The sequence below is a fragment of the Bos indicus x Bos taurus genome, chromosome X (assembly GCF_003369695.1).
Source record: "Bos indicus x Bos taurus breed Angus x Brahman F1 hybrid chromosome X, Bos_hybrid_MaternalHap_v2.0, whole genome shotgun sequence".
Taxonomy (NCBI): Eukaryota; Metazoa; Chordata; class Mammalia; order Artiodactyla; family Bovidae; genus Bos; species Bos indicus x Bos taurus.
Window position 1 is genome coordinate 89,549,836 of NC_040105.1, and position 25,653 is coordinate 89,575,488.

The window sequence follows — 25,653 nt, forward strand, 5'->3', positions numbered from 1 at the left end:
ATACATTTCAGTTAAATTGTTATACCGTCTTCTAGTCTGGTGTCTTAATTTGAAACAGAAATTTTACATATTGAATGCAATTTATATATCATACTTCAAACTATAAAGTGTTGCTTAGCCATTGCATAGAAGCACACATGTTAATATTTTCTATATTCTATATGCTATATATAGCATATACTACATATTGCTGGCATTATGAAGTATAGAAGGATGCCAATATTTAGCTAATGATAGATCAGTATTTCAAAGTTTCTTTTTTTCCAAAGCTGTGAAATTATCTCACAGCTTTTCAAAAAGAATATATGCTAAACTTTTCAACTATCATATTTTAAGTCTACTAAAATAAATTAATGTCTCTCATCAGTACTTATTCTGAATCTCACTAATTTTGATATCATTTTTATTTAAAGGTGGAGCCTCAGCCATGTTATATCCAATACACAGTCATCCACAAGTTTTGCAATACACATATCTATAAGTTTTGCAAACCTTCAGATACAAAGAGCCAACTGTAATCACTGTATATCCCTTATGTAAGGCATTTGAACATCTGAAGATTTACGTATCCATGGGGCTCCTTGAACCAATCCCCTATGGATACCAAGGGATATCTATGTATCATTTCATAAAAGTGGCCTAATACAGTTATATCTTGGTATCAAATTGTCCAATGTATCCTTTCATAGGTTTAATTTAAATAATATTATAAGAGTTGGGATCTACCAACTCAGATTTGATCTCAAAGACCTTAAATCAAGATATCTCCATTTAGTCAGTCTATATTCCTTTTTCTTTACAGTCTAATAAAATCAAAATATCCTTTATGGGACATGACATATGTTTTTATATCTTTATAAAGATCAAATTATTAACAGTGAGTATTGCTACACTCTGGCCTACTCAAATTAAAGAGTAAAGATGACTAAATGACAAGGCATATACCATACATATAGCATATAATCATAAACGACTAGTAATTTCATCAGTACCTTTAAGAGAACTACTATACTTCCAAAATGTCTCTGGCACTGGTGGATAGGGGTAATATCCACCTATAACAGTATTCTTCCCTTCTCCAGAATCGTTCTTCTCTTTAACCCACTGGATAAAGTTTTTTACCTTGGCATCATCGTTTCGCAGCTGGCCTTTATGACCTCATTGCACGAAGGGTAAAAAATAAGGGAAAAAAAAAATAAATCACTGTAGTAAACCGCCTGGACTTTTTTGTGTATAAAAACATTTTAATATAAGATCAATCTCATGTCACCAAGAAAAGAAGTCAACTTATTCACTATGTAGCACATAATTATACTGAATATGCATACAAAATTATCAAAGATGGTAAATAAATCCTAAATCTAGAAGGAAATCAAACATACTACAGTTTCTGTGGACTACACTGTAGCTGTCTGTAGGATACCAAAAAAAGCCAGAAGAAAAAGAAAACTAATAGTCTGGACTTTTCTAGCTATCCAACTGGTTAGCATCTTCTTAGAAAACCAATTTTTATGTATTAACCTGAAGGTATGATAGCACATATGAACTAAATTTTCTGTGAATATAGCTCAGCATTTAAACTCATGCTTTTGAAATGTACTTAAGTGTCATTTACATCTGATATTATTAGTATATTTTAGATCTGATATTATTCATATTTATAAAATGAGGTATAAACAAAGATGTGTATTACATCCTTCCTAGCACTCTTCTTTGACAAATTTCCTAATTACCAAGATGGTAGCATTCTAGTAAGTAAAACATTCCACAGTACTCTCTCATTCGTCTGATTTTTTTGCCCACATTATCAGAGAGAATGGAAAAAAATAATAAACTTATAGATAAGCAGTGAGACTTTGCTTGCTATGTTAAGTAAAATGCAAGTCTGGGAACCAAAATTTAACATACATTTTCATTTTAACATTTTAAAACTACTGTTAGTTGAATCCTTATTGTGATACAGGGCCAAACAAGTCTTCAATCTGTGAAGCCATTTATGATTATCTAACTTAACATTAAGCAGGAATTAAAGTTAACCAAAGGACATAAAATTCTCCAGAAATTCTTCAGAAAGTCAGAAAATTGTTGCTTGAATTGTAAATCATCTCGAAGCAACAGATTTCATAGGCTGTATATTCTTTGTTGGGGCCTCCTGGTGGCTCAGATGGTAAAGAATCTGCCTGCAATGCAGAAGACCCGGGTTCGATCCCTGGGTTAGGAAGATCCCCTGGAGAAGGGAATGGCAACCCATTCCAGTATTCATGCCTGGAGAACCCCATGGACAGAGGAGCCTGGTGGGCTAGTCCATGGGGTTGCAAACAGGCAGGTACGACTGAGCAACTACTGTGCACACACACACATACTCTTTGTTAAACCAATCTTATAGTGAAGGAGTTCAAAATAAGGCTATCTTGTGGTTGAATGTTATAATAAAATTTAATTTAATGAAGAGAAAATATATTAGATTTCCAATTAAATATATACAAAGAAATTGCTTACAAGTCATAAATATGTGACTCTCGTTTGTGGTGGTGAGGTAAAGCAGTTTAGGTACTTGATCATCATTTCTGACAACTTTCAGCTGTGTACACGTGAAATATGTCACTGCAGGAAAAGAAAACACTTATGAAATTATTTATGCATTTCAAAGGGAAATACCTAGATCACAATCTAACAGAGTACTTCTCAAGTTTTACTGAACTCAGGAATCACTTGGGATAATTGTTAAAATGTAAATTCAGATTCAGTAGTTTTAGTGTGGGGCCTGAAATTCTTTGCTTAGTGAGATCTTAGCACTAGTGATACTAGTGCTGTTAGCCCTTTGACCACACTTGGAGCAACAAGGATCTAACACTTTTCCTTTAGCAAGTATTAATACAGCAGCTGCACATAACCGAAGGCCCTGCTTGCTGGACAGCTGAAGAGTGAAAGTCTTTTAATTGGCCACACAACTGAGTGTGAACCGTTATTTCCTACGGAGAAAAAAAAAACTGAGCTTCTCCATGTTTTCACTGATTAACCCAATCTAACCTTGATCCCTGAAATTACTCTCACTCTTTCCATCAGATAGGGCTACACACTATTAATGTGAACTTGTTTATGCAAGTGTTTTAATTGTGTTTATCTCAATTAGACTTTAAATCTCAAAGACAGGGCTTCTACCACATATTCTTTTCTGTTGGCTTTCCTCACCAACTAGATAGACTAAAAAGAATCCTTGAAAATGAGATTATCATGTCTTCAGATTTCAACCACTTTCAAAAGCTATCAACTGTTTTGTAACTATCAGGTTATTTAGGAAGAGTTTACTTATGCAAAAATATCTTTAAAATTTTAACTTATATGTCCCAAAACAGTTGTCTTACAAATCAGGAAATGAAGAAATAAATATAAATACTTGCAATTTCCTATCAACAGTAAGCTCTCATTTGAGAATAAATATTTTCCTAGAGCATGATAATATCTATAAATTCATTTCCTGTATCTCTCATTTACTAGTTCTTTATTTTGGAGCAATGAAAAGAAAGAAAATCTGTTCAAATGACTAAGAATAATTCTCTTGATTTATACAGTTTTTCATTTATTTCAAAAATTATACAAAGATGTGAGTATTCATTATTAAAGATGCTGACATAAGCATACTAAAGAAATCTCTAATTCTAAGTTCATGGTTGCTAAAAATAAGATATTTGAACCTAACACCTTCTAGCTGTTTAAAATCTCTCTTGACCTTTATTTCCTCACCCATAAATTTGTAAAAACATCACCTCTTTAAAAGGTAACTGTAAGTACAAAATTAAGTAACATCTATGAGCAACTAATATATAGTAAGCAGTGAAAAAGTTTTCCCCTTAGTTCTTCACTTTCCTTAATGAAAAGTAAAAAAAGTGGCCCTGGGCCGGTGGTGCCCCAGCGTGCACACACCATGGGCCTTCCACAGCACCATGTATCGCCAAAGCCTGTGATTCTGAGCACACACACATAAAGTAAAACAGATGCCCTACTACCAAAGGATTCTGGTACTGTTCCAGAAGATCCTTAGTTATGTTCTCCTTCATAGGTCTGAAGCTTCCTTAATATTCACCATTTATTTCACAATTTTTTCCTTCACTCTTGGTCAAAAGATGAAAATGAATAGTGATTGTTGTCAACTCTTGTACTAGAGTAAATCTCACTAGGCTCCATATAAACTTTTCTTAAAAGATATATTTCATGTTTCCATAAGAAATAGAATGTGACTACATGGCAACACGTCTGTGAAAAATCATTTGCCAAAACCTGTGTCAGTTAGCTATTAAAACAGCTATAGTGGCTATAAAGAGAGAGGGATCTGGCCATAAAACCCATCTAAATTGTCATGAGCGATCATCACTATCAACCATCTATGCCCTGAGAGAAGTTATATGAAAGGTCATAGCCCCACTTACCTTGGAAACCTGTACCTTGGTTTTGGTCAAAATTCTCTTTCTGCTCTCCCCTCCAATCATAGTTGGGGTAATGTTTAGTTCTATTCATATACATATATTTTAAAATTTTAATCTCACAAGCATAAGGTGGATTCTAATGAAGTAATATCTGAATAGTGGGTAATACCATTTTACAATAGAGAATAAAGGGGTAGCAGAACAGCCCTGTATATGGTCTCTAGGTATCCTGATGTTCTACCATTTCTATGTTGTTGTCGATCAAAAAAAAAAAAAATACATGTAGTCAAGATTGGGAATTTCCTCAATTTTGGCAAGCATTTAACAATCAGTATTTCATTCATATACTTATTTGGAAAATAGCTCACCATATCTAAAATAGCTTTATGTTACAAATTCAAACAAGGAAAAATTTCACTGAAGTTGTTATAAGAAAGTATTAAATATATTTTTCCTCATCAAAATAGATTTGTAGACTAAGTTGTTACATAAAATACATAGTAGGACATACTTTAAATGTCTTGAAAGTAGTGGAAAAAATACCTATGTATATGAATAAATATAAGGGGAAAAATCAACACCAAAGTAAAATATTGACCAGGTGGTATAACACCATTAACCTAATATTAATTTCATACTCAAATGACATCATACTTACCACTGTCATTATTTAATTACATAGTTTCCCAATCCTCTACCAGTTAATTCTACATTAGTAAAGTCTTCATTGTCTTAAATGGGGTCTATTAATTCAGTTTCCAAACGGATACAAAGGAAATGGTCTATGCTTTAGTTTCACAGAATTTCAAGTTTTTATGTCTAAAATGCTAAAAGTGAGAATTAATAAGATCACCTGTTTTCTGAAAAACTAGTTTCAATCCCAAATTAATTCTGAATAGAAAACCAGAAGACAGTTAATATCTATAATACCACTTATAATATTAATATAGAAAAAAATTTATATGTGCTATCAGATTGCTTGAATTTGCTAGCTCAGTATCATGGCATTCTGTAAGTTAGTATACTCTACTATTTTTTTCAGTTAATGATCCCATTTCCAAATATAAAATGATAATAATATTTGAACTGAGTACTTGGGTAAATATGTTCAAAGATTTCTGGCTGAGATGTTGAAAACAGCTCCACTATAAATGGTTGTTCTGAAGTCCCGTCAGCAATGTGAATCCAGCGATATGACCAAAAATCTTCACGGCTCTCTATATGGATAGAATATTAGAATAAATGAAGACAATGGATTATGCACATATGAACACAGAATTATTCACTGAAATACATTTTATGACTTTCAATATCAGAAGCTTACCCTTCTTTTTTGACCGCTGGACCCTTCCTACAAAAACCAAAACTCCAATAACATCACAGATATAATTATTTGGCATCTTATCCAGTTCTGATCTAAAAGAAGGAAAATTATTAAATAGATATTTTATTTTTAAATAGCAAAAAAGCATTCTACAAATACGAATGAAAATACATATCTATTTAACTGCTACAGCATAATTTGGGGTAGATTTTGAGCAAATTATAATACCTTGTTTCAGTGACTAACAGTGAAAATTCATATTTGAGATATTTTACAAGAATCTATTTTACCTTGTAACAAAACGGTGATTTAATTTTGGCAATCTCCATTCTGGTTTCACCTGTTTTTCTGGGATGATAATTATATTAGGAAAATCTCGAATATTCAGGCAGATTTCTGAAAAAGAAATATATTACTTTAATATGATATACATATAAAATAATATACACATGTATATATCACACAGCAAAAAATAGATTGAATGCTTTGAGTCCACCACTAAACCTAAGAACTAGATCATTTTCAATAGCTTTCTTCTATCTATTCTGACATTATCACATCCACTTATCTTTGTGTTTTACCATATACTTAAATTTTTAAAAAGGTTTAAAAAAAATCACTTAAGTGTTTTTGCCCAAATAGTACACTATTTGGATTTGTTTTTGAACTTTAAATGAATGGAGTAACACCATAATGTAGTATTCTAGGGCTACTTTTTTCCCCACTTAACATTATGGTCTTAAAATTCATCCATGCAGCTTCGTGTAGCATTTTTTTTTTTTCTCCTTTCTACTGCGAATAATGTTCCAGGGCGTTGATATACTACAATTCTATTTACTCTTGATCATATTGCTGGACATATGGGTTATTTCCAGCTTTTGTCATAACAAACAGTAACTATGAATTTTTTTCGACATATCTCCTTGTACACACAGGCAAATACTTTCTAAGGTATTATATCCAGAAGGGAAAACCTGGATTATAAAATATGCAAATGTTCCACTGTATAGGATGAAGAATTTGCTCAGTCATGTCCGACTCTTTGTGACTCCAGGGACTGTAGGAGCCTACCATGCTCCTCTGTCCATGGGATTTTCTAAGCAAGAGTACTGGAGTGGGTTGCCATTTCCTTCTCCAGAGGATCTTCCCAAACCAGGGATCGAACAAGGGTCTCTAACATTGTAGGCAGATGCTTTACTGTCTGAGCCACCAGGGAAGTCACTCTATAGGATAATTCCAAACTATTCTAAAGTAGTATTTATTAACTCTTCACTTAGTTTATTAATATTATAAATATTTATTAATATTTACTAAATATTAAATATTAAACTATTAACAGTTTCAGCAGCAATGTACAAGAATTCCATTGAGCCACATCCTCTCCAAATTTTGGTTCTGTTAAATTTATTTATTTATTTATTTTGGCTGTACCACGCAGCATATGGAATCTTAGTTCCCTGACCAGGGATTGAACCTGTGACTCCTGCAGTGGAAGCACAGAGTCTTAATCTCTGGACAGCCAGGGAAATTCCTAACTTTCTTATTTTTTGTCAATCTAATGATACAAAATGGCAATTTGTTGTGGTCTTATTTTGTACTTCTCTTACGACTAATTATGTTCAACAACATTTCATATACCTATAGTTCATCTATGCATCCTCTTTCGTGAAATACTCCTAATATTTTTGAACATTTTTTCTACTGGATTGCCTTTTTCTTATTTGTATTAGTTGTTTATATATATTGCATACCTTTGTTGATTATACTATTGCAAATATCTTCACCCAGTTTTTGAATTTTTGGGGGTGTCTTTTGATGGACAAAAGTTCTTAATTTTTGTTTTATCCTTTAAAAAATATTTTATTTATTTATTTGGCTCTGCTGGGTCTTAGTTGCAGCATGCAGGATCTTTTTTACCTGTGGCATTTAAACTCTTAGCTGTGGCATGTGGGATCTAGTTTCCCGATTAGGAATAGAACCTGGGCCCTCTACACTGGGAGCATGGAGTCAGCCATTGGACCACCAGGGAAGTCCCAGAAGTTCTTAATTTTAATGTAGTTAAGCTTATTAATCTTTCTTTTATGGTTACCATTTCTTTGTGCTATCCACAAGATGCTTCCTTATCCTAAAGGCAAACAGATACTTTCTGTAAGTTCTTCTAAAAGTTTTGCCTATCATATTTAAGCATTTGATATCTCTGGCATTGATTTTTATAGCTGTGATATAGGAATATAATGTCATTTTTTTTCTCTTCATATTGTATGCTCAGTCGTGTCCAACTCTGCGACCCCATGGACTGTAGCCCACCAAGTTCCTCTGTCCATGAGGTTTTCCAGGCAAGAATACTGGAGTGGGTTGACATTTCCTCCTCCAGGGAATCTTCCCAAGCCAGGAATGAAACCTGCATCTCCTGCATCAGCAGGCAGATTCTTTACCACTATGCCACTATTACTCTTAATAGAATTTATCTAAAGCTCTTATTTCATTTACATTTTCTGTCCTTAAAATTTTCTTCATACCAAGTTCCTTTCCTTGCTGACAAATTTGTAATAACAAACATTAATTTCAGATATTAATTTGATTCTAAATACTTTCCAGCTCATGTGAGCCTGAAACTCACTTAGCTTAATTTCTTTTGTATTTTGAATTGTTTGGTTTGTAAGTACTTACTTTTATTTAAGCCAATTAAATAGAGCTCTTTTACAAATCAACCAAGGCAATGTTATCCAAAGTCAAAGATACATATACACACACAGAGACCTTAGTTCTTATTTTAAGATTTCAGTCCTGAGTCAGGTTCAGCAATGTAAAACCCATCAGTTTACAAAAGAAGTTGCATTAAAATTGGGTTTCTGACAGATGAAACAAGTCAGATTCACTTGGCTAGATGGCTAAATATTTGCAGAAAAAGCATTTAGGATTACTGTTTACCTTGGACAAGCCAACTTCTAGTTTACCCCCTCTAAAATTTGCATTTTAAGAGACAGCAGAGATGAGTGGTCCTGAGAAGACCAGATAGGACACTTGCATCTCAAAGATACAGGCAAGTTCTTCCTAGGATGACTTTGTTTCCCTTTTTGAAAATATTTACAAGCCTCTTAAGATAAACATGGAAGATTTGGGAAGTGGTAAAAGGACTGGAGGGTTTTGGATTAATTTTGGAGCCACCCTTCTGGTCCTGTAAAGATTACATTTGTAAAACAAGGATAGTTTTGTTTTTCCTTTTTTTTAAAAAAAAGAATTGTGTGGCTACCTCAATGAAACTGAAGGACTGACATACCAATTTACCTATGTTGGAAAGTTTTTCCCTTTCTAGCTTAGGGAAGAAGGCCTCTTGGGAAGGCTCAGAGGCAACACTTAGCCTCCTGTAAATCAATCTGGACCAAGGGGGAAAGAGGTGACAGTAATAGGAAAGATAGGCTGAGGAATCCACCTCATAGTCTTGCCAGGAAGGCAGCAGCCAGGGAAAAGTGGGCTCAGTGTTATGCTTGAACCAGATGTGTCTGGCATTGCACGGAAGTTGTCTTGTTGGGGGTGGATACCCTATTAGCCTGGTCCATTCCATGATCCCCCTTATCCTGTCAAGGGAGTCTTCAAGCAGCAGGCACCCTAATGGCTTTTAAGTGCCTGACCTGTGCTTGCACAATTTTAATTGGCCTGGTTCTCAACTTAAGGCAGAAGGAAAGGAGAGCCTTCACTTGCTTGGGTGGCAGATACTGTGGCACAGTGGGCTGCAGGGCCTTTGGAACACACCAGAGAGTAACCCTGGCCAGAGTTCCTCAGTTGCTTCCATAGCCACTAGCCTGTTCGCAGGGATTTGAGGAGAAAGAAACAAGAAAACGTAGAGGAAGCCTTACAGGAAGCAGTTAGTACCAGATGTCTGTGCGTTACCAAAGTAACCAGAATAAACCAAAACCTAGCCAGCCAGAGTCACATTAACATGGCTTCCCAGTTCCATTAGACCTGTGACCTTTATCCAAAAGGTCAGAGTTTTCAAAACACATACATACATACATACCAACACACAAACACAGAATGTCCTAGGAAGATAAGATAGAACATTTACATCTCAAAGACAGAAATCCAAGTTTCCCCCTAGAAAGCCTTTGTTAAAGTTTCATCAAGTTTCTGTTTTCTCCTCATTGGATCATAATGATAGGTCTACCAATCACTTAGGATTTTTCCTAGGGGACTTGGAGATGGAACCTTAAAGGAAGCAATTAGTACAAAATATCTGTGCACTCAAAGCAAACAAACCAAACCAAATCACGCCTGCAGGAAGTTACCCCAAAAAAGCAAATGGCAAAGAGATGCCCAGAAATTCAAAAAACCAAATGGCAAGAATGCCCCAAATGTGACTTCCAAGTCCCACTAAGCCTGTGACATTTGTGCAAAGCAGTGCCTTACAAACTGGGTGCCCTGTCTACAGGGAGAAACCCCTGAACTGGAACTGCATCAGTTCCTCAAATGGAAAACATCAAGAGACCTCAAGGTGCACCTTGGGGGACTTATCAAAATCCTAATGGGTGTCTCAATACACCAGATGCCCTCTTTCTGATCCTCCAGTATTTAGTGTTTTCTCAAGAGTGAAAGTTAGGGATGACACAGACTAGAGAAGAGAAGGTGTCCTTAAGGTGAAAGAAACCTTGCCAGGGCAGCCTCTCCCCCATTCTCTGCTGCATCCTTGAAGGTCCACAGCAGAGTCTGTGGGTCAGGTGTGACTGGGGCTTTGCCCTATGGCAGAAGTCTCTGGCTTACACACCCACCAGCTGGTCAGCTCCAGTCCTGGGACACCTCCATACCAAGCAGCTGCTGCTGCTGCTAAGTCGCTTCAGTTGTGTACAACTCTGTGCGACCCCATAGAGAGCAGCCCACCAGGTTCCCCCATCCCTGGGATTCTCCAGGCAAGAACACTGGAGTGGGTTGCCATTTCCTTCTCCAAGCAGCTATTCCTGCAGTAACCCAGGCCCACCCACCAGCAGGCTGGCACTAGCCATGGACCCACTCGACAATCCCATCCCTTGCCCAGGGACTGGCTCCCACCTTCCAGTGGCTAGCAGCCTCCACACAAGGTAGGGTCTGGCAGCCAACTAGGCCAGGGGTGCCCTGCCTACCAGCATGTCCACAGTAGTCATTCACAATAGGAAGGCTCACACAACCGGCATAGGAGGCACCCCTAAGCATATAGCCCTTGTGATCCATGCTTATATGGTCAATTAATCCATGACAAAGGAGGCAAGAATGGGGAAAAACAGCCTCTTCAATAAATGACATTGGGAATATTGGACAGCTCTATGCAAAAGAATCAAACTGGACTACTTTCTCACACCATATACAAAGATAAAACTCAAAATGGATTAAAGGCTTAAATGTAAGACCTAAAACCCTAAAACTTCTAAAAGTTAAAAAATAAAAAATAAAAAAAAAAAGAAAACAGAGGCCCTGTGCTCTCTGACATTGGTCTTAGCATATATTTTTGGATCTGTCTCCTCAGGCAAGGGAAATAAAAACAAAAATAAACAAATGTGACCACGTCAAACTTTTGCAAAGCAAAGCAAACTATCAACAAAATGAAAAGACAGCCCATTGAAGGGAGAAGGTGTTTACAAATGATAATTCAATAAGGGGTTAATATCCAAAATAGACAAATAATTTATACAAATACTAAAGAAAAAAAAACTAAATTAAAAGCTGGGAAGAGGACCTGAATAGATATTTATTTTTCTCAGACAACACAAAGATGTCCAATGGACATGAAAAGATGCATAACATCACTAATCATTAGGAAACTGCAAATCAAAACCATAATGAGATACCACCACACACCTGTTAGAATGGCTATCATCATAAAAGACAACAAATAACAGATGTTGGCAGGTATGTAAAGGAAAGGGTACCTTTGTGCACTGTTGGGATTGTAAATTGATGCAGCCCCTACAGACAACAGTATAGAGGTTTCTCAAAAAGTTAAAAACAGAACTACCATATGACCCAGAAATTTTACTTCTGGCTATTTACCTGAAAAAACAAAAACACTAATTCAAAAAGGTATATGCACATCAGTGTTCACTGAAGTGTCATTTACAATAGTCAAGACATGGAAGCAACCTAAATGTCCAATGACAGACTAATGGATAAAGAAGATGTGGTGTGTGTGACAAACACACACACACACACACACACACAGTGGAATATTACTCAGCCATCAAAAATAATGAAATCTTGCTACTTGAAACATGGATGGATCTAGAGGATATTATGCTACGTGAAATAAGCTAGATAAAGAAATATAAATACCATATGGTCTCACGTATGTGTGGAATCTTAAAATAAATTCAACATACAAAACAAAAACAGATTCACAGATACACAGAATAAATCAGCTGTTGCCAGGGGTTGGGGGATGAAATAGGTGATGGGAATTAAGAGGTACAAACTTGCAGTTATACAATAAAACAAGTAAGCCAAGGGGATGTAATATACAAAATACTGCTACTGCTAAGTCGCTTCAGTCGTGTCCAACTCTGTGCGACCCCATAGACGGCAGCCCACCAGGCTCCTCCGTCCCTGGGATTCTCCAGGCAAGAACACCGGAGTGGGTTGCCATTTCCTTCTCCAATGCAGGAAAGTGAAAAGTCAAAGTGAGGTCACTCAGTCGTGTCCAACTCTTAGCGACCCCATGGACTGCAGCCCACCAGGCTCCTCTGTCCATGGGATTTTCCAGGCAGGAGTACTGGAGTGGGGTGCCATTGCCTTCTCCAAATATACAAAATAAGAAGTTATAATAACTTTATAAAAACATTATAATAACTTTCTTTGGGGACAGGTAGTCACTAGACTTATGGTGATCATTTTGTAATGTATGCAAATGTCAAGTCACTATGTAGGACACCTGAAACTAACATATTGTAAAGCAATACAGCAACTGTGTTGTGCTGTGCCTAGTTGCTCCATTGTGTTCAACTCTTTGCAACTCCATGGACTGTAGCCAGCTAGGCTCCTCTGTCCATGGGATTCTCCAGGCAAGAATACTGGCGTGGGTTGCCATGCCTTCCTCTAGGGGATCTTCCCAACCCAAGGATCAAACCAAGGTCTGCTGCATTGCAGGATTCTTTACCATCTGAGCTACTGGGGAAGCCCAAGAATACTGGAGTGGGTAGCCCATCCCTTCTCCGGGGGAACTTTCCAACCCAGGAATCAAATGGGGGTCTACTGCATTGCAGGCAGATTCTTTACCAGCTGAGCTACCCAGGAGGCCAATACATCAACTATACCTCAATAAAAAGCTCTTATGCTTTTAATGGATTTTATCTTCTCACTAGGCAGTGCAGTGGTAAAGAACTGACCTGCCAAAGCGGATTTGATCCCTGGGTTGGGAAGATCCCCTGGAGGAGGAAATGGTAACCCACCCCAGTATTCTTGACTGGAGAATTCCAAGGACAGAGAAGCCTAGTGGGCTAGAGTCCATGGGGTCGCAAAGAATCAAGACACAACTGAGCACACAGGCACTCACACATCCCCACATTGGCAAGGGCAGCCTGTACAACATTAAACAGAAATAGTAATAAGAGACCATCAATGGTCCCCATTTTACAAAGGAGTGTTTCAGGACTTCCTTAGTAGTCCAGTCATTAAGATTCTGCCCTTCTGCTACAGAAGGCTCAGGTTCAATCCCTGGCTGGGGAACTAAGATCTGGTATGACACAAGGCATGCCCCCCCAAAAAAAAAAATTTTGGAGTGTTTCTAAATTTTCCCCTTAAGAGTTGTGTTTGTTTTCATTTGGTTTTGCAAACATCCTTTATCAGTTATGGAAAGTTCCTTTTCTTGGTATTTTCTTTTTAAAATTTATGAATGTGTGTAAAATTTTAGCAAATGACTTTTATGGCTCTGCTAGGACAACCTTCTTTAATCTATTAATGTGGCAGTGACACTTGTCTATTTTTGTAAGTAAAATCAACTTTGCATTGCTGGAAAACAATACAGCTTAGTCACAATGTGTAATCATTTTTTTTTTTACATATAACAATTCAGTTTGCTAACCTTCAATTTTGTATATCTGTATATATGTTCATAGCTGAAGATAGCCTTTAGTTTTCCACATTCATAAAATTCTTATTTGGTTTTAATTATCAAGGTTATATTGGTAGCAAAGAATAAGTCAGAGAGTATACCTTCTTACTTTATTCTCTAATGATACATTCCTTCAATGTTTGCTAGAATTTGCTTATACAATGATACCTGCCTGGTGAGTGAGAGGTGGGTGTGTGTGTGATTATTTTAAACCTCTGATTCACTTTAATAGTTATAGAACTATCTGGGTTTCTTATTTCTTAATGTCAATGTTTTTCTAAGGATTTGCTATGTAGCAAACAAAGATTAAACCAGAATGAAGATGACTGCTTTCTCATTTTGCCTATTACCAAACATGTGACTACAAAATTCTCTTTTACCTCTTCATATATGAGTGAACAAAGTTTGTATTACATGGTATTACCTTGTACCTAGAAAATAGTTTGCATTTTACAAAGCACTTTCATAGCCATAGTTATTCAGTTATACTCAAGGTCCCTCCCAGCTCTAAAATGCTAGGATTTCAAATGAATTAAAAACTTCCTTCACTCCAAACCCAAAACACCTAAGGTTATTACCTCAATATGTATTATGTAATACAGTCTGAAAATCTCAAGACTTTAAAAGGTTTATCATTTGTGTATGTCAACTGAACACTATTTTGTATAAGATAGGACAGAACAATAAACAAAAAGTCAATATACAAAAATCATACATTGCCAGCAAATATGTCCTTTTTTTTACAACAGAATTTTCATCTTCACAAGCTTCCATTTATTTAGTTTCTTTAAAATTACATTATTTTCTATAACTTACAACTATTATGTGTAAGCATGAAAAAATAAACCAAGCTAAATTACCCCAACGGTTTGTGTTCCAACATCAACACCTAGAAGGCAGTGATAGTATCACAGATCCTTATTTCTGAACTGACCAAACTGACCCTCGTTGCGTACTCTTTCTCATGTGTTCTCTCATAACATTTAAACTACACTGTTCTTATTCCTAACCCTTACTTACGTTTTCTCCAATTCAACCCATTCTCCTACTGTCCAGACCATTCACTCTTTCCTCAACTCCATTTCTGTTCATTTCCTCTCCCCTTCCATTCATCCTTTTTTCTTACCGTTTACTGTCAGCAGTCTTTCATGTTAATGTAATTTGTTCATCTTACATATCTGTTACCCTGCTAGACTAATTATTTTTTTAAATTGGAGGATAATTGTTGTGTTGGTTTCTGCTGTACGACAACATGAATCATCTATAAATATACATATATCCCCTCCTTCCTGAGCCTCTTAACCACTCCTTAGGTCATCACAGAGGACCTAGTTGCGCTCCCTGTACTATACAGCAGCTTCCCACTAGCTATCTTTTTTACACAGAGTAATGTATATGTTTCAATGCTACTCTCTTAATTCGTCCTACCCTCTCCTTCCCCCGCTGTGTCCACAGGTTCTCTATCTATGTGCTAGATTAATTCTAAGGGTAGAATTCTATATTACTTATCTTTGTGTTTCCTGTGCCTACCACAGTTCACAGAACTTTTTTTTTTCCCTTTAAAAGATGATTAATCACACTGAGATTTTTAAAAATCATAGATCAATAGTTTTCAACCCTGGCTGTACATTAGAATCCATCTGAGGAGTTTCAGAGATACATCAATGTGTGGTCCCCTCCTCAGAATAATTATTAATAATTCGAAATCTCTGAGAGTGGGGTGGTCATGGTTCTTTAAAGCTCCTGAAATGATACTAATATATCAATAGTATTGAGATCCACTTATACAGGAACACTAGGCAAACTATGGCTTGTAGATGGCTGCCTGTGTCTTGCACATAAAAGTTTTACTGTAATACAGCTATGCCCATCCATTGCCATATTATCTTTGGTTACTTTCACTCAATAAAGACAGAGCCGAGTTGTTGTGAAAGAGATTATACTGCTTATACATCCTATAATATTTACTATTCAGCTATTTATAGAAATAGCTCACTGACCCTTGATGAAGAGGGAAAAAGTCCTGTTACTTATTAAAAAGGTGTGGGATAACAGAGACTGATGCTAACACTGATAAGTAAAACTGTTCTAAAGACTAAACGGTGCATTTTAAACATATTCTCATTAAGGCTCTCATTTTAAAAATGATTTCTGTATTTGTAATTATTCACTTAAAAGTATAAATAGCTTCGCCTAGTGGGCTGCCGTCTATGGGGTCGCACAGAGTTGGACACGACTGAAGCGACTTAGCAGCAGCAGCAGCATATCCTAAAAAGAGAGTTTATATTATCAAAATCTGGCCCTATAATTCTGTGTAGCAGAGGTAGCATAGAGCTCAATTCACTTTCACTGCTATGTTTTAATAACTATTTATCTACTGACCACATGCTGTCTATTGCCCACTTTCCATATGTTTTTAAGGTTTAGAAGCAGCTATTAGTACAGACTCATTTCTAGATTTGTCCACAGCCACATAGAAACTGTGATTGAAGTTAATTTTCTTTATATCAGAAAACACTGTATTTAGTAAAAAGAACATTAGGTTAGGTATCAGGAGAACTAGGTTTCAATTTTCACTATGCCAGTGATCAATTATATGACATCAACAAAGTCACTTACCTTATCTGTTATTGACAAAGAATGTCTCAATTTTTACTAAAAAGCAATTTTGTCACTTGGAGATGCATGGTTGTTGGAAAGAATTTATAAATTGGCAGACACAATAATACACGTTTAGAATTAGCTTCCTCTTGCCAACTTTCACTACATTTTCTTAATTAAATCTCAACAGCAATCAGTTTATCTTCTCCTATGATAAAGAGTAATGCGATAATGGACTAGTCGTACCAAATTAATTAATATCTTGTTCACCCAGCCAAATTGATGTCCACCTTCAATAGCCGGTAGACACTAATACAGAATCATATGAAATTGTCCTAAATATATGTTTCGGTAAACAGTGAACAAAGGCTACATTATCTGAACATTCTTTATGTAATTAACCTTAATAGGTCAGCTAGGGAGTTCAGAATACATAGAAATACAGGTCCAGTATAAAACTATGACAAACCAAAAACAGTGCTTAAAACTGTTGACTGATGTGTCCTACAATTTTGAAAAATGGAAATTCAAAGAAGTCATATCCACACCTTAAGCAATCACTTAATATATTAATTCTAATGTTCCCCAAATATTAAGGATGATGCCAAGATATCAATACTGTGATTTCAATACTAATTAGGAAGAGTCCTTTCAAGATTACAATAATTGGCAACATTTGAATACTGATCATAAGTTATATAGCATTATTATATCAACTTTAAATTTCCTAGTTTTGATAACTATACTGTGACCTGTGACTGTGTAATAGAATGTTCTTGTTCTTAGGAAACAGAGAGTAAAATATCACCAAAGTGTTTAGAGGTAAAGGGATATGTATATATGATGGCTGCCACTTATTCTCAAATGGTTCAGAGGTGAGATCTATCTATCTATCTATCTATAGTGGAGAAATGATAAAGTAAATGTTGCCAACTGCTGAATCTGTGTGGTATACAGGAGTTCTTTATACTATTCTTTCAACTTCTGTGTATAAGTTCAAAATTATTTCAAAATAGAATGTTGACAAAAGCCCTGTGAAATGGTACCTTGAAGTAACAAAAACTATATTCAAGTCACTATTTAATATTTTAATACAAAAATGAAAGAAAAGAAAAATAAGTAAATCCAAAGTGGCATTCATTAATCAATAATAAATATCTCAGATGCTTTTCCTTAATAAATGAATAAATACACTTATTAAGTGATTGCTTAAAATTTTTTTATGGATAAAGGAATTTAAAGGTTTGTCAGGTTCTAATAGCGTCAGTAATTTTTAAGTTCTTTTGACTGATATGGTACTTTACAAATTTATACAAACAAAATAATGATAAAATAACAAATTCACTGAATACTTAACCCATTGTAGAAATTAGTTTGATGTGTGGATCCACAGGAAGAGGCTGCATCCTGAATGGATAACTCTTTCTAATAGAATAATTTTGAAGCAGAAGAACTAAACCAACATGCAGACTTTTGTACCACTCAGGACACAGGGTATTCCACATAATCATGGACACTGTGCCTGAGCTGTCAGCAACTTCCAAAAAGGTCTAGGAAAAAAAAAAGTAAAAGCATATTTTACCTAATAAATGCATATTTGTTACTTTTACCTACATGGTGTTCAAATTTTATTTTTTAAGAATGAGGAAGCAAAATTATAGGAGAACCACTGAGTAATTTATGATGTAATATGAGAGACTCTGTAATGATGAAAAGTTATGAAGAACTTTTAGTAATGTGAGAAAAACTTAAGAAAATGTTAAATGATACAAAATGTTATATATACTATGATTCCCATTTTGTAAGAAAATTTACTATGATACATGACATGCTGCTGCTGCTGCTAAGTCACTTCAGTCGTGTCAGACTCTGTGCGATCCCCATAGACAGCAGTCCATCAGGCTCCCCCGTCCCTGGAATTCTCCAGGCAAGAACACTGGAGTGGGTTGCCATTCCCTTCCCCAATGCGTGAAAGTGAAAAGTGAAAGTGAAGTCATTCAGTCGTGTCTGACTCATAGCGACCCCATGGACTGCTGCCTACCAGGCTCCACCGTCCATGGGATTTTCCAGGCAAGAGTACTGGAATGGGGTGCCATTGCCTTCTCCAATGATATATTACATAGTCATATGTAATATATAATAGGGGACTTCCCTAGTGGCTCAGTGATAAAGAATCCACCTGCCAATGCAGGAGACACGGGTTTGATCCCTGGGTCGTGAATATCCCCTGGTGAAGGAAATGGCAACACACTCCAGTATTCTTGCCTAGGAAATCCCATGGACAGAGGAGCCTGGCAGGCCATAGTTCATGGGATCACAAAGATTTGGACATGACTTGGTAACTAAACAACAACAAATACATGATAGGAATACATATATGCATAGATGTGGTATATATGACATACATATGCTATCAGAGACATATGCATTTATGAGAGATACATACATGTATGTATATATGATCTATACATACAAAATGGGGAAATAAAACACACTAATATTAACAGTGATTCTCACTGAGTGGTAGGATTTGGGTTGATATTATTTATCAGCTTAATATATCTTTATATACTTTGCAAATTCCCTAGAAGTATGTATAACTTTTATTATAAAAGCTTAGCAAAGCACTCTAAATAATTTTTGATAATGTGGAAATACAGTAAAATGTTAAGTTTAAAAAAAATGGGACAGAAATCAGCATCATATGCAGTCAAGATAACAGAGAAGTGTCAGATAGATTTGACAATTAAGGTCTCTATAGTGAGTGACCAGCTGAAGAAAAGAGCCGAGTTAATTGTGTTGAGAAGTAAACAGGAGGCAAGACAGTGAAAACAACTAGTGTAGACTACTTCTTCAAGGAGCTTGCCTGAAGGAGAGAGAGAATACAGGTGTCCTGATGTCAAAGATTGTTTTCCTTTTTTAAAATGGAAGACTATACTATATATCTGGGCTTCCATGGTGGCTCAGTAGTAAAGAATCTGGCTGCAATGTAGGAGATGCAGGCGACACGGGTTTGATCCCTGGGTCAAGAAGATCTCATGGAGGAAAGCATGACAACCCATTCCAGTATTCTTACCGGGAAAATTTCATGGACAGAGGACTACAGTCCATGGGGTTGCAAAGAGTCGGACACAACTGAAGCAACTGAGCATGCCCACACAGACTATATATTACTAATATTTATATGCTGGTATAGAAATCTCAGTAAAAAAGGAAAACACTGAAGATACAGAAAAAGGTATGAAGGAGACTAGCTGGATCAAGGGAACTAAAGAGCACTAATACAGAAATAATTCCTTTTTGTATAAGAAATTATACAGAAAAATACTCTGAAATATATATTTATGTTCATTATATACATTACTAAGTTGAACTTTTAATGTGTTATTTAAACATAAATTATCCTAATGAAGGTATCATGTCTGCAAGTTATAATTTATGATTGATAAATTAACATATAACATCTTATCACTATTCATACCTGGTATGGCTCAATTATCTTTTTATTGGGTTTTCCATAGTATCGCAGTTTTGATTTATATAAGATTCTCACAAGCAATGGAGGAAGATTCTTTGTATTAGACCAGGTCATCTCAAGGTGAGAAAGGGAAATTATTTTGGTATCTAGAATACAAAAAAGAAAAAATGTCATAGTGATTTCAAAATTCTATTTTATTAGTTAAAAATGGTAGCCAGATCAGACCCAAATCAACTCCTTCTCACCAGCTAAGCCAGTCTATATACTTCTCACATACAAAACTTAGCAATAAACAGTAACCTTAATAATAATGGTAAAATATATATATATATATATATATATTTATATTTATATATATATACACACACACACACACATACCCATGATTTACTATGTTACTGGAATATAGGTAAATACCTATGCTAAAAAACACATTTAGATGGAACTGTCCATCTATAATACTCTCTATCTTGTCAAACTGTGTAATTACTTCCTGGAAGACTTGGATCAAAACTTACCTTCCTTAAGAAAAAACTCAAAACCATGGAATATTTTCCCACTACTAAGCACTTATACATTTAATTTGTAGAATTTTCATGATATATTTCTTTATTGCCCCCACCTTAGTCTCATATGTGTAAGTTCAATTTTCCCCAAACATTCCAGACACGGTCCTGTATCAGGGCCTTTGCACTTGCTGTTCCCTGGGTTTGGAATGTCTTTCTCTTAGATATCTGAGTGACTTTTTCTCCTTCAAGTTTTGCTCAAAGGTCACTTTCTTAGTGATGCTAGCTCTAACCCCCCTATAGAAAACTAATCCCCTTACTTATCTCCATCCCATTTTTCTACATACCAATGGCACTTATTACATTTTTATATGCCATATAATTTACTTGAAAATGTTTTAATCTCCAAGCCTGTTGGTAAGTGCCAAAACTGTTTAAAAGCTATTCATCACCTTTAAAAGATTAATTTGTATTTCTAATTTTATTCTTCCTTGGGCTAAGAGGGATTCCATCTGCAATTTTCTCCACATTTTGTTCTCATAGCCTACAGTCCCAGCTTTTAAAACCTGAACTGGTATTTGTTCAAACATTTCATTTACTTCCCTAAGGCATCTTCCACTTCCATTTTTATTTATATAATGTATCACCACCTCAACTTTGGTATTAAAAGTATTCTCGTATTTTGTTTTCAGTAACAGTTTAAATGGCCTTTTATAATTACAACACTACCATTAATACCCACCCCATTTTCAGTATTAGGTATCTTGTATAAATTTCCCTCCAGATTCTCCCAAAACTACTAGTCCAGGATCACAGAGACTAGTATTTGATCTGACACAATTAAGTAATTTCCTTTTTAATATGGTGAAACAAACTGTACCTCAGCTCTGAATTATCTAGAGTGTATGTGGAACACTCTTGACCAATGAAGGCACATACACCTCCTTTACAAGTGGAATAAATTCAAAAGCTACACACTTTTATAAAACCAGAGCTGTAAGAGCTACTATTTCTGCTACAATTGAGTCCAGACAGCCATGATCAAACATCTGCCTGGAGAACATTTTCCCAGATTGGGTAAAAACAACAACAAAAAAACCCCTCATTAACTTCATAGAATATACATATCTCTAAAATCTAAAAAGAAATTACAAGTTAAAAAGAAATTACTTAGACAATGGGGAATCCATGTAAATTCATAGAAATAAGTGGATTCTTTATCAAAAGAAAGAATGAAAATAATAGACTACATATTCAATATAAAAATTAGTAAACAACACAATAGTGTTTCTTAAACTTGGTGGTCTCAGGACCCCTTTATAGTCTTAAAAAATTACTGAAGACCTCAATGCTATGCTAAGTCACTTCAGTGGTGTCCTACTCTGTGCGACCCCATAAACGGCAGCCCACCAGTCTCCCCCATCCCTGGGATTCTCCAGGCAAGAACACTGGAGTGGGTTGCCATTTCCTTCTCCAGTGCGTGAAAGTGAAAAGTGAAACTGAAGTCGCTCAGTCATGTCCGACTCCTAGCGACCCCATGGACTGCGGCCTACCCAGGCTCCTCCGTCCATGGGATTTTCCAGGCAAGAGTACTGGAGTGGGGTGCCATTGCCTTCTCAATAAGCTTCTGTTTATGTGGGTAATATTTACCAATACTTACCATATTACATAGTAAAACTAAGAAATAAAAATATTTATTAATTCCTTTAAAACAAAAACAATAAATCTGTTATACATAGTAAAAAGATGTATTTTTGAAAAATGACTACATTGTTCAAAATCAAAAATGTAGTGGGAAGAGTGGTATTGTTTTACATTTTTGCAGATCTCTTTATTATCTAGCTTAAAAGAATACAGCTGGATAAATCATATTTTCTTTGGCATTTATTCAGTCTGTTTCAATGTCCTTGACATGCAGCCTCTGGAAAACTCCACTCTGTACTTCAGAAGGAGAGTTTAAAAAAAGAAAATAAAGCCTTAATATTATTATTACATTGAAAACCACTTCAAAAGAATAAGTCTAAGGAATATAAAGAGGAATAAAGATAAAAATTGAAAATAATGAATTAGAAAACAGTATGACTGTTAAGTCCAATTCCCTGGAAAAATTAATAAAAAGGTAAAACCTTATAAGTGCAATCAGGAAAAAATCAAACAAAAAGATAACACCCAGAATGTGATCACCTATAAACATAGAGAAAATAATTTTAAAGATTATATGATTATATAGCACTAAGCATGAAAACAGCAATGAAATTGATAGTCTTCTAGAAACATATGAACTACCAATATAGTTGCCCTAAGAACAGAACACTGGAACACATCAATAACCATGGAAGAAAATGAAAAAGTTCCTAATAATGACCTTCCAAACTGCACCAGATTCACATGGTTAACAATTTTCAAAGAATAGCTTTCTCTTCAGTTGTTCTAGAGCACAGTAAGTATAAAAATTGTACCAATTCATTTGATAAACTTAGATAAATCTTAAAAATTATAACAAATAGTAAAAAAGAGAACTAAAACCCCCAAACATTTATAATGGCAAAAATCCTAAATCAAATACTTTAAAATCCAATGTAGCAGTATACTAAAATGCATTATGATTAAGTAGAGTCCTAAACATCTTGTGCAGGAGAATATTAAAAACTCTAAATAATTCTGGATATTGACATAAAATGCAAGTTCAAATAATTATGCTAAAACATTGAAGAGAATAAAAATATAATACTCTTAAATCACTAAGATAAAAATGTTTTCAAATAGTTAAAAAAATAATGCATGGACAAGGAAGAAGATGGTGGAGGAACAGGAAGGGGAGACCACTTTCTCCCCCACAAATTCATCAAAAGAACATTTGAACGATGAGTAAATTCCACAAACAACTTCTGAATGCCGGCAGAGCACATCAGGCACCCAGAAAAGCAGCCCATTGTCTTTGGAAGGAGGTAGGAAAAAATATAAAAGACAAAAAGAGAGACAAAAGAGGTAGGAATGGAGCTCCGTCCCAGGAAGGGACTCTTAAAAAAGAGAGAAGTTTCCAAAACCAGGAAACACTCTCACTGCCAAGTCTGTGTGAGCCTTGGAACCACAGAGGGCAACATAACTGGAGGAAAAATAAATAAATAATTAAAACCCACAGATTACATGCCCACGGTAAATCCCTCAGTGGAGAAGCAGCACAGACGCCTGCATCCGCCACTAGCAAGTGGGGGCTGGGCAGCGAGGCGCAGGCTGCATTGCTTAGAGTAAGGATTGGGCCTGAATGCCCGGAGGGCAGTCTGAGGGTACTAACTTGGGGTAGCAAACCAGACTGTGGGATAGCTACCACGCAAAAAGCCCTAACGTAAGATGCCACCAGGCCTGCTCACAGAACAAAGGACTGATGAGAGCTACATGAAAAGCCCTAACCTAAGAAACCATCAGGTCCGATAACAGAACGACTGAGCAGAGCTAGCCCACTGCAGACCATCCCACTCCGGGGACAGGCAGCCAGAGCCAGAAGGGGGCAGTCGCAGCCCCAGAGAGGCATTATCTACCAAACTGCAAGCAGGCTTCATTGCTAACCAAGACTTCTTGGGATTCTGGACAGTCAACATCCGCCTGAGAAGGTGCACCAGTTGTACAGCCAGAAAACCGAGCGGCAGGGATGGGGGAGGCCTTAAGTCGCAGTGACTGCGCTCACCAAACACCTGGTCACCTGAGCTGCTTGGACCTGGGAAGGGCACAAAACGCAGGCCCAACCGAGTTTGCCCCTCTGAGGACTACCCGAGTACCTGAACCTGAGTGGATTAGACCTGGGAAGTGCATACAACCCAGGGCCGGTCTCAGACAGTTCATGGCAGAGCAACCTAGAGCCTAAGCAGCGTACAAAGGGAAAGCACACATGCCGTGAGCAGGGGCAAACCTAGTGTTGCCGAGACACTGCGAACACACGCCAGTGTTATTTGTTTGCAGCATCCCTCCCTCCCCACACCACAACTGAACAAGTGAGCCTAAAAAAGTGTCCACCACCACCCCCTTGTTTTAGGGTAGAAATCAGACACTGAAGAGACCAGCAAACAGAAGAAGCTAAAACAGAGGGAACCGCCTTGGAAGTGACAGATGCAATAGATTAAAACCCTGTAGTTAGTACCGACTACATAGTAAGGGGCATATAGACCTTGCGAAATATAAGCCAGACCAAGGAACTATCCGAAAATGAACTGAACCCACACTGCCCACAACAACAACAGAGAAAATTCTAGATATATTTTTACTATTTTTACTATCATTCTTTATTTTGAAAAAAAATTTTAAGTCCTTATTACTCCTTTAATTTTAATTTTTATAACCTACCATTACTTTGCAAAAAAAAGAGAGACCCTATTTTTTAACGCAAACTTCATATATATATATATATTGTTTTTTATAATTTTGTGACTTTTTTTTCTTTAATATTGTATTTTTGAAAATCCAACCTCTACTTTAGATTTTTAATCTTTGCTTTTTGGTATTTGTTATCAATTGTGTACCTTTAAGAACCCAATCCTCAGTACCCATTTTTACTTGGGAGTGTGATTACTGGCTTGATTGCTCTCTCCCCCTTTTGACTCTCCTTTTTCTCCACGAGGTCCCCTCTATCTCCTCCCTCCCCCTTCTCTTCTCTACCTAACTCTGTGACACTCTTTGGGTATTCTGGGCAGTGGATAACACTTAGGGAACTGACTACTGCCTGGATCTATCCCTCTACTTTTGATTCCCCTTCTCCTCCTAGTCACCTCTGTCTCCTTCCTCCCTCTTCTCTTCTGTGTTTAACTCCATGAACATCTCTGAGCGGTCCAGACTGTGGAACACACATAAGGAAGTGATTACTGGCTAGCTTGCTCTCTCCCTCTTTTGATTCTACCTCATCTCATCCGGGTCACCTCTAACTCTCTCCTCCCTCTTCTCTTCTCCATGTAACTCTGTGAATGTCTCTGGGTGTCCCTCACTGTGGAGAAACTTTTCATCTTTAACCTAGACATTTTATCAACGGTGCTGTATAGATGGAGAAGTCTTGAGGCTACTGTAAAAATACGACTGAAAACCAGAAGCAGGAGGCTTAAGTCCAAACCCTGAGAACACCGGAGAACTCCTGACTCCAGGGAACATTAATCGACAGGAGCTCATCAAACGCCTCCATACCTACACTGAAACCAAGCACCACCCAAGGGCCAACAAGTTCCAGAGCAAGACGTACCACGCAAATTCTCCAGCAACACAGGAAC

General features: G+C 36.4%; 1 protein-coding gene across 2 annotated transcripts in view; it reads right to left on the bottom strand.

Annotated features, from left to right (window-relative positions):
* RADX (RPA1 related single stranded DNA binding protein, X-linked) overlaps nucleotides 1-25,653 on the bottom strand; it is a 99,866-nt gene that overhangs the window by 62,978 nt on the left and 11,235 nt on the right. For both annotated transcript variants that reach the window (XM_027534501.1, XM_027534502.1), the window contains exons 2-8: nucleotides 19,902-20,044; nucleotides 17,778-17,970; nucleotides 6,039-6,144; nucleotides 5,749-5,840; nucleotides 5,519-5,641; nucleotides 2,500-2,604; nucleotides 993-1,157 (exon numbers count right to left, since the gene is read on the bottom strand). In XM_027534501.1, coding sequence (XP_027390302.1) covers nucleotides 993-1,157; nucleotides 2,500-2,604; nucleotides 5,519-5,641; nucleotides 5,749-5,840; nucleotides 6,039-6,144; nucleotides 17,778-17,970; nucleotides 19,902-20,044 — 927 coding nt within the window. The remainder of the gene's footprint in view (nucleotides 1-992; nucleotides 1,158-2,499; nucleotides 2,605-5,518; nucleotides 5,642-5,748; nucleotides 5,841-6,038; nucleotides 6,145-17,777; nucleotides 17,971-19,901; nucleotides 20,045-25,653) is intronic.